This window comes from Strix uralensis, chromosome 7, assembly GCF_047716275.1.
Source record: "Strix uralensis isolate ZFMK-TIS-50842 chromosome 7, bStrUra1, whole genome shotgun sequence".
NCBI classification, from domain to species: domain Eukaryota; kingdom Metazoa; phylum Chordata; class Aves; order Strigiformes; family Strigidae; genus Strix; species Strix uralensis.
This window is the reverse complement of record NC_133978.1, coordinates 27,942,692-27,952,888: the sequence shown is the minus strand read 5'-3', so window position 1 is coordinate 27,952,888 and position 10,197 is coordinate 27,942,692. Positions and strand designations below refer to the sequence as shown.

Below are 10,197 nucleotides of genomic sequence, written 5' to 3'. Positions count from 1 at the left end.
AAGCAAGGAAGGGGGAAGGTACATGTAATGGCAGCCAATGTTTTACTCTTTTGAGGTTGGTTTTAAGACATCATAAGTTACATGGATGAAAGCTTTTGAAAAACAGACTGAGGGATGGGGCAGGATGAAAGGGGATGGGTTGGAGTGCACAGTACATGGCAGACACAGATACTTCAGATGCTCAAAAAACAGTTTCCTATTTTGACTTGTTCTTTTAGCTTTGCACTACTGTTATTTCTGTTTTGCAGACTTTCCCTAAGCTACCTGGGAAATAGACATCAGATGGGTGACACTTTGAGTGAATTGTCTCCTGCTGTTTCTGAATCTAAGGAAAACATTAGGAGAAGAGTGGCCTTGGTCATGTCCACTCAAACAAACTACTAAAATAAACAAAGCCAAGAGATTTTACCATTAACTGTTGTTCAGGGCACTGTTGTGATGAAGGAAGCTCTGTTCACAGTATCTATTTATGCAGACCAATGGCAGGGATCAGCTTGTACCTGTGCAGTGCCTGCTTTTAACTGTTAAAGCTACTACTGTGGAGACGTTTTGATACCGCTGATTTTTATAGACTAGTTACATAAATTTGTGCAGGACACTACAGGTGTCAGTACTAGGGGTCTCTAAGCTTGCAAATCTGGTTCTTCGGGTTGCGTAGTCCAGGTTTTTGACCCTGGGCCAAAGCATTTGTAATGTGGTAGTGCAGCACTAGGGCAATCGGACAAAAGATGCATTTTTAGCGGGGGTAGGGTTGTGTGTGTAAAGTAAGGTGAAGCTTGCACAGCAGGCTGTGATTGGGACGGCACAGGTCTGCATGCTGCTTTGGTGGCGATTTCAGAAAAAATACTCCCTTTCCAACCTTTTAGCCTCCCAACTGCTGCAACTTCGTCGAGCAGCTATGGAGATGAATGTGCAGTCTGGATTTTCTCACAGATGTAGCACAAGCCCCAGGGCCTGCAGCTCACTGGCTGCCCCGGGCCACTCTCCGCGCAGGACACTTCTGTTTGTCGAGCAATCCCCCCAGGCGTGCCCCCGGCGGAAGCCGCCGTCCCTGAGGGTAGCCCGGCCGCCGCAGGCCCCCAGCAGGGAGGAAGCGGCCGGAGCCGTCCACACGCTCCTGTGGGAAGGCGGGGTGGGGCTGCGCGGTGCCTCGCTCTAGAGCCGGGATGGGGCCCGCCCCGCACGCACCAATCAGAGAGCGGGAGGGGGGGTGAGTGGCATGAGACCAAGGCGCCAAACGACCCCTCCTGGGAGCGGAAGGACGTTCCCACCTCCCGCTCTCTTCGCAGCCAATCGGAACCGCGGTCCGTCTCCCCGTCCCGCCCCTGGCGGCAAAGAAACAATGGGAGGCGCTACTCAGCCGTTCAGCCAATCAGCGACCGAGCCAAAATAAAGCCCCAAACTCCTCGTCGCCTCGCTCCGCGGCCCGCGGCGGTGGGGGTCGCTCCGGCTGGCGGCCTTTGCTATGGTGCCGGGAGCGCCGGGTCTCTCCGTTCCTCTCCGCTGCGCGGGGTCAGCTGGGCAACCCGCGCCATGACCCGGCCGCTCGGCGTGGGCGTGGGCGTGCCGTCGCCGGGCCCGCCCGTCACCAGGTCCCGACGCCATTTTGCGGCCGCGGCGAAAGAGACGACCCAAGACTTCAGGTACCGGCGGGGAGCGGCTGAAGGGCGGGCGGGGCGCGGGAGGCAGCCGCCGCGGGGCACCGTGCCCGCCCAGCTAGGGGCTCCTTGCGGCTCCCGGCGTGCACCGCGCCGCCGGCAGGGGGCGCCCCTGGCGGGCGGAGGGGATGGCGCCATGTCCGCGGGCGGGGGCCGCTCTGGGGGTGGCCGGCGGGTGCGGGAGCCTCACCGGGCTGCTCCCAGCTCCGACCTTTCGGTCCCGGCCGAGCTTGGCAGAGCGGGGGGTGTGAGACTGTCGGGGAGGGGCGTCCGGTGCCCTCCTTACCCGTACCCGCACCACCAGGAGTTCCGGCCCTGAGGCGCTGGCCCGTGTTCTCTTGTGGTGATGGTAGTTTTTTGGCGCCAAGGTGAAAGGGGTCTGAAAGACAGGCAGCCTGACAGCCTGCAAAGAAACTGAAGAAAATGTCTGGGTAAGTCCTGACTAGCACCTTCAGCACAGCGTTCAAAATACATGACTCCTCCCACGTGTACCCATGCATCTTCTCATCTCGTGTGCCGGTGTTTGTTAGCAAGCCTACCTGTAGAGCTAGATAGGGTTCAGCAGTTCGGCTCTAAACAGAGAACTTCCGTTCTCATTGATTCAGCTTTCAGGCTTGTTCCAGCTGAGAACTGTACTAACACTGCTGGAGGGCAAGTCTCCGATGAAGGCAGTGGCTGTCAGTGACGGTTTTTAGACATGACAAACCTGTCTACCAACTAGAAATCCAAATTCTGCCAAAAACTTGATGAAGTTTTTCAGAGGCTGCTGCATTGAATTTTGTTTCTTGCAGTATGAGGCAAGTCATAAGTTTCTTATGTGATTAGCACACCTTACTTTGTTCATTTCTGCTGATCCTCTTTTTTGATAGCCTGGACATTTGAACGAAAAGGCAAAGGTAAAAGTTCAGGTTTTATTCTATGTTGCTTCTTGCACAAGAAACTGAAAATACTCTGTGTTTTGATTTTGCTGTGGTCATCTAAAAGACCATTGTGAGGTTTTGTGTGTGACTTTCTGTTCTGGATTGTTAGGGGTTTTTTTACTTCTACTGACTTGTGGAAAACAGACTCTAGAACTCGACTAGAGTTATAAAGCAGATATGTTTACTCTGGCGTCCGGGTGCAAGGGGATTTCGTCACAAAGCTTGCACACCCACCGCACATTTTACCAAAATCTATAGAGTGTGGATATACATATTCATTGGATTACATAGCACAAACATACATATGCATGAGTAAGGCTGGGTTAGTTCGAAAGGCTGGTGTCAGCAGTTTATGTTCTCTTTGCACCTGGGCATTGCCTCCTGGTGGGTGTCTTTGGGGGTCTTTTGGAGGAAGGCTCGTAGTCTTTCTCACCTTGTACTTTTCTCCAGAGCATGCACAGATTCTCTTGGCCAATTTCTTGAATAAGAGTGTTTTCAGCTGGTTTACTCATTCTATCTTATCTAAAAGTACCAATGGAATTTCTACCGTCCATATATGACTATCTTCATTCATTACCAAGACCCAACTAGTTAGAGCACATCTGTTTCCCAAGGACAAAACCATAATATTTTGCTGAACACTGCAGTTCTTGGTAGATTTTCACAGTAAACTGCTTTGTTTTGATGAACACAGTAGTCCTTGGTAAAGTTCCACAGAACAGTCTGGGCAAGCAGGATTATTAGCAATATTCAAAAATACTACAAGTTGCTATAAGCAAGTAAATAAGTCTCAAAACATTTCTCACTACAGTGGTTTTCAAGAGGCTCCCTTTTGTCAAAGATGTGGTGACATTTTATATTTTATTCCTATGTTGTGTGGGTTTGCTTTCTCTGAGCTACTGCTAGTGTTTCCAGCACAGTTTTTTAAAGTACAGTTTTTACCCAGTTGGAGATAACTACTGATACAGCTGTAAACACTTTTAAAGAATACTCAGGGGTTTGTCTTTTTAAACAAGTGAAAGAATTTCTTTCCTCCCTCTTTCATGCAGGTTGTGCCCTGAAAGGCCTAGAAGGTCTGTTAGGTGCATTTCCTGGCTGTGTAGCTTTTTTCTTTGTCAAATGAGATCATGTATCTTATCTGGGTTTTTTAGTGGTCTCCCTGGTGTCTCAGGTAAGGTGAGATTTCACAAAAAATGAGGGAATAATTTTTAGTGGGGATAAATACGTTTTGCTCAATTTATATATTTTGATGAAAAGCATTAACCAGAACTATGTTAACGATACATTAAACAACTGTGACTTTCACGTCAGGTAAAAAAAGAGTGAAAACCAGTTATTAATGTTGCTTCATCAGTTCTTTATTCTTTTAGGGCTGATTCTTTGACCCTTTATTAAAACGATAGTGGAGATTCTCCTGTGAATAGGTTCTGGACAGTTATGGTTCTGTTCACATAGATTACAGGTTCTTTTTGTATTTTCATATACATGAAAAGCAGGTTGGAAAGTCCAGTACTTTCTCCTGTTCCTCCTTGTACTGTATCACATGCTTGCTTTTTTTTTTTCACCCTTTTGTTTGAAGTTCTAGTACACTTCCTTGTCTGAGATAGAATACAGCACTTGAGAAATTTTTACTTGTTTTAATTGGACAGTTCCTATCCCTTGCACTTCCAAAAAGCAGAATTACATATGTAAAGTAGACAATGTCAATGGATAAGCACTTTAAAACAAATCGTCTAAGACAAATAATTCTCTGTTCAAGTTAAACTTTTATCTGAGGGAGGGGGGAAAAAAATGCCTTTTTTCAGCAGCAGTGCCTCCGTTCTCTCAGTTATATTATACAAGGCTTTGTATAATTATGGAGCAAATGAATTTTGCTACAAAACTCTTGCATTTAGAATAAAAGACAGCAAAAAGATACAACAATGAGATAGTGGATGTGGGAGGGAGATAAGCAGTCGTTCGAAATCAGTGGCTGCGGAAAGAAGGAAGAAGATAGCAGAAGGCTTCGGTTTTGGTTTGTTTTCAAGATTCAAGTGCGAAGAAGAATCTGAGAGGTAACCGAAGATGAGATTTGGGCTGCCAGCAGTGGTTGATACTGCAGATGGGACTTTAACCTGGAAGGAAGAAGTAAAGTTGCTTATTTAGGAAAATAGAAGAGTTTTGGAAAGATACATGGTGCAGAAAGCTGTGGGCAGGGGGTGATTTTGCAGCTGAGAGCGCAGTCACAAGCAAGCATCAGGAGTGTCTTGAGGAACACAAGGTGGAGAGAGCCTCTGGTGAGCAGGTGAGGTCAGAGTGGGAGGTGGTCTAGGGCAGAAACACAAATCAGTCAGCAACAGCAATAACAGTGAATAAACCTGAAATTTAGCCTTTTGATTCTTCTGTTGAATTGGAATTTGGGACCCTGTTGCTTCAGCATGTGGGAAGAATGGGTGTATTTTGGCCTACATCAAATTAAACTGGGACAGGCAAGTAGTCTTTGACAGGTAGGTTTTCTTCTCTCTTTGATAAGCCAAAAAGACAGTTTTATGCACTCCCATATTCTGATTATAGGTAGCTTTTCATTGAGTTACAGTATTATCAAACATCACTGCTTGCCAGTAACCTGGTTAAAGAAGCATCAGTGCATTATAAACAGCTTTTTTTATTTGTGTAGGTGCTAAAAATGCAGAAGCCATGTTAGAAAATGCAAAAGTGAAAGTAACAAGATTACGTAAAGATTAAAAATTAAATTCAAGTTTAGTTTGAACAAGTGAGCAGTGGGTTCTTCTGGCCTGAACTTCAGAAATGAGTATTGAGTCTGTGAAAGCAGTCATGTATGGATGTTTGAATGTGTTAGCTTGAAATCTGGAATAAATAAGTTTTGCCTTTGTAATCACTGTTACACAGGCAGTAATGTTGTAGCTTTGTTTTGGAAGACACAGAAAGATTACAAAAGATGGAAGAAGGTCTTAAATCTGTATTATTCTGCTTTCTCGCACCAATACCTTGTTGGAATTTGAAGAGGCACTTCCAAAACAGGCATAGGTATAGCCTTGAAGTTGTTAGCAAACTTACTTGCTACGTAGGAAAGGGTGAAAATAGCAAGTTCATCATTCTTGATGTATTTTAATGTTCAAATTGTACGTTACTCCATCTGCCCAGTTTCAGAAGTAGCATTCTCTCACGGAGAGATGCCTTGGTGCTCTCATGCCCTGCTTATTCTTGCCAGAGAAAATACCTGTGATTTAATTATCTTGTTTTGTATGTGTAAAAGATGTATGTGTAGACTGCTGTTTCTGTTGGAAGCCAGAAGATGCCTATAGTGTGTGCTGGGAAGGAGGCCACTGAAATAAATTCACTCAACGTTCAGAATCCAATATAACTGTTAAGCAGGTATTCTTTATTAACAGCGCTGGGGCCGCCCTGGGGATTCTCCACCATAAGGGCTCCCAAGAATTAGCAAGGGACGTCAGTTTACATACACACAATCATACATATTCATTAGATTTCCTGGAAAGGGTGTCTTATGATAATGAGTTCCCGGAATTCATTTACATAGTCTGAGCATATGTAGTAAAAATAGTGAGCATCTTCGGTGGTTGAGGGAAGAAGTAGTGGTGGTTGAGGGAAGAAGTAGTCGTCTTCACGGTGTTTGCTAGTTGACCTTCTTTCCATAGCATGCACTGTGAGGTAAAGTCCAGGTGTCTTCTTCCTAAATCAGCAAGATCATCCTCCCTATAATAGGATCTCTGTGTCCTTTTGTTCGAGTCCCCCTTATCTTAGTTTGCCCATTCTACGAGTTGCCCAAGTGTCCATTGAAGGCTTTGAGTCTGCTATCAGTGATTTACATACGGAGATCTAAACAAACAAAGAGGTCTAGGGAAACAGTTAAGGAGTCCTTGGGAAACAAATGAAGCAAAACACAGGCAAAGCTTTCATGCATCACAGTTTAGTCTTAATCAATGATTGTCAGAAATTCATTTGTTTGAGCCCTTTCACCACTGATATACATTTTGTTAAGGAGCAGTGCCTGATACAAGTTCCTGCTGGGAAGTCTGGTCATACTGCAGACAAGAATTTGCATCCGAGCCTGGCACCAGATGTGTGAAAAAAGCAACAAACAGTGGTGCACAAAGGGTTTTGGACAGCCAGAAGAAAGTTACAGGATTAGTTGAACTTCACAACTTGCAGAGAGAACTTTGTGGTTAGACTTGATTGCAACTAGTAATGCTTTGAAGGGGGTTTGATCACTGACGGTATTGATAAGGCCAGCTGCTTACCACTATAACACCTAAAAAAAAAAAAAATTACAGTAGGAGTTACCAGCTCAAGGTGTTGACAGTGGAGATGGGGAAGTTGTTAACACTATCACATAAGGTACTGGGGAGGTCTCATCTAGAATTCTGTATACAGGTGAGGTCAGTCCCGTTTAAGAAAGCTTAGTTTAAGCTGGAAGGGTGGCTAAGTCTTACTTAGAGTGATAAATGAAATGGTTTGATCAAGGAAACTGGCAGGTTGCCTTCATTAGCCAGGCAGAGTGAAGGCTAACTCTGATCTATCAGAAAGAGCTATCAGAAATAAGAGCTGCTGGCATTATAAAAAATCTGTAGAAATTAACAGCATTTTAATTTTATCAATATTCACTGTATGGGCATTCAGGTATTGTTCTTTTTAAAGAGATAAAGTTATGTTTTCTTTTCAGAAACCAGACCATTACAGATTTCTTCAGAACAGTTTCAAACCAAGGTAAATAAGTCTTTTTTTTAAATGGAAGATATTTATATTAGTTTTAATTGTATAAGTGTGCAGAAGTATAGTCCAATCTCATTCCAGATTGGAGCAGCAAGATAATGAGTATAGCTTACCAAATATGCCAAAATGCACACATTTAAATTTTTTCTAATAATGTAACTGAAAATGTTAATTTCCTATTAAAATTAATTTCTTTAAATAGTGATGTAATTATTATTTCAAGTTATTGTCTCATGCTTAAACTAGATTGTTTGTAACAACTGAAGCTGTGGTGACATAGATCATGCAATTCTTTGAGATGAAAGAAATTGCATGGCACTACCAAAACTAAATGATTAAGTAAATTCATTTTGGATTGCATGTGAGAGAGAGATAAAATATTAAGTAATACAGTCCAATAAAACTTTTTTTGCCCCAGTATTGTGATTGTGAATAATTTGTCTTGTCTTTTCTCTCTTAGACCGTGGCTATAAAGATAGGACTGTGTTGTGCTCACCAGACAGAGGAAACATAAAAGATGCAGGAATTGGACTGTCAGTTTTATGTGCTGAATGTTTTGAAAGGAAAATACCTTCTGCAGAGAAGGTCAGAAGAAAAAAGATGCCAGACCGAACACCCAGCACAAGTCTTCTGGTAGATGCCTTTCGGAGAAGAATTAAGGAGAAAAAGGACAGTGTAAACACTTTGGAGAATGGCAGACCATGCAAGGCACTGGGTTCACTATACCCAAAAGTTGTGATTGAAAAACTCTTTATTAGTGCAGGGTCTCACAGCAGTTTCTTGACCAAGAAGGATAAAACTGGCAAGTCAGAACAGGGAAGAAATGAGAAGTGTCTGGGTGTAACAAGAGCACCATTGTCTTGTGGAAATAGTTGGGAACAGAAAACTGACTGTATGGATCTAGAAGACACTAGTTTAGACTCTGACAAATGGGTTTCATTATCGGAAGCTGATACTCGCAAAGCCTGCGCTAGAAATAATGGCACTGCGAACAACACATCTCTGTGCCAAAACCCAGGTCTTCCCATGAAATTGTCCTGTACTTCAGCTGAGTCTAAATGTAGGTTGTCACTGGAAGCTCTCCGCAGAGAAAGGAGACGGAAGAAACATAAAATGAAACAATCCCAGACACATCCTGCAAAACCATTCTCAGGAACAAGTGTATCACATCAGGTGTGTTCAGAAGGGTTGTTAAAGGTGGAAATCAGTGACTCATTGTGCATGTGATATTTATTTATTTATTTATTTATTTTTCAATGTAGGATGAGATTCTTGGAGCTGCCTTTTTCAGATGTAACGAGTTAATGCTCTTTTGCTATTCCTCTGTAAATTTTAGGTCATGCTTGGCTAAGCCAGTTCTTAACTATGTTACTATAAATGAGAAATCCTGGTTTAAAAGCAGAGGAGATAGTCTCTGAGGGTTAGATGCAAGCATGGAAATGCAATGGAAATTGTAACTTTAAATTGTATTTTGTAGAAAAAAAAGTCTTTATCTTAAATAGCTTATAACCTTGTGTTTTCTTACAGTGTAGTGTAGGGAACAGCCTGGCGAATTTCTGCTAGTTAGAAGTTGCTGGTAATAGCAGCTCAGATTTATGCACTTAAGCCACAGTATTTAGATAGAGGTGGGAGGGGTCCTATTAACTATGTAGTATTTCATTACAGGTTGAATTATGTTCAGTTTTTTACCAACTGAAAAAAACCCGTTAAAAGGTTGCTGGTTACTTGCAAGGAAGATCATTATTTGTGCTTCCATAATGTGCTGTGAATGACACAAAAAAGACTTTAGCTTGTGTTTCCTTTTCTCCTTAGCGCACCTCCGTATTTGCATGCCTGTGCTTTCTGTCATTCTGTTACTGAAGTTCCTAATGACTTGTTTGAGGAAAGCTATGTAGCCCAGGGAAGCAAGTGCTAATGGCTCTAAAAGTGGAGAGATTTAGAACAGGAGACCAATCTGAAAAAAAGATAAAATTCAGATTGTGGAGAGTCCTTTTGTTGAGATCTTTGCAGCTGTGTTTTAAGTTTGTCTTGAAATTAAGTATATTACCATATTTTTGGGGTTGTGTGGAATTAAGTCTGTGCTGGATTCAGCATTTGGCTCAAGACATCAACATCCTGGTTTTAAAAAGTATACAATTAACTCTTTTATTTTCTCCCTCTTTATTTTTAGGGAAATGGATGTTCTTTAAGAAAAATGCCACATTCTGGTTCAAGGGAGACTGCCTCAGGTAGAATCAGTGCTGATAATATGGAATTAATTGAACAATCAGGTTCATCACTTAGTGTCTTTTTTTAATGGCTTTTTTCCCTTGAAGTTATATTTTTCTGTTTTCTCTCAAAAAAATACTGCTGCATAGTCAAGATTATTTCTAAGATATGGCAAGCTTGAAGAGGTTTACAAGTTACTTGGGATTTTAGTGATAAACAGATTGTTTGTAACTTAATTTGAAGTCATGATGTTTCTTTGTTTTAAGCCCTTAATCACTGATTATTTTTAGTGTTTCTCTTGCATTTTACACTGAAGCTTAGCTGGTATTCTTGTTGCTTTTTCTCCCTTTTAACCACATAATTTTGTTCTACAGTAGGTAGAACTGAATATAAAAAGCTCACGTGAATAGAGGCTTGAGCCAGGTCAGTAGGATGATTTAAAAAAAAAAAAAAAAGGAAGGAACCCAAAACAAGGAGAGTATTCCCATGTTGTGGATCCATGGCTGTGTAAACCTATCAGACTCTGCTGCTATGCTTCACTTTCCACCTGTGCTAGCACTGGGGCTTGACCAGTGGTGCAAGGAGCTGATCTGGCTGAAAATTGAGTTGGGAAGTTCTCAGCCACATCAGCTCCATGAAGTAGCTTGCCATGAAGTGTCCGTGTGCTGGTGCCAGCT

At 42.7% G+C, this 10,197-nt stretch overlaps 1 protein-coding gene across 6 annotated transcripts in view; it reads left to right on the top strand.

The window, feature by feature from the left end:
- The first annotated feature begins 1,385 nt into the window (after window positions 1-1,385).
- SLF2 (SMC5/6 complex localization factor 2) overlaps window positions 1,386-10,197 on the top strand; it is a 31,857-nt gene continuing 23,045 nt past the window's right edge. For 3 of the 6 annotated variants that reach the window (XR_012629703.1, XR_012629704.1, XM_074875168.1), the window contains exons 1-4: window positions 1,386-1,643; window positions 7,263-7,306; window positions 7,773-8,485; window positions 9,483-9,540. Coding sequence is in view for 4 of the 6 variants with exons in the window: in XM_074875168.1 (XP_074731269.1) it covers window positions 1,534-1,643; window positions 7,263-7,306; window positions 7,773-8,485; window positions 9,483-9,540 (925 nt within the window). In the remaining 2 variants the exon portion in view is untranslated. Of the gene's footprint in view, window positions 1,644-1,779; window positions 2,090-7,262; window positions 7,307-7,772; window positions 8,486-9,482; window positions 9,541-10,197 lie in introns of those variants that run through there. The other 3 variants (XM_074875169.1, XM_074875171.1, XM_074875170.1) reach the window with 3 other exon arrangements.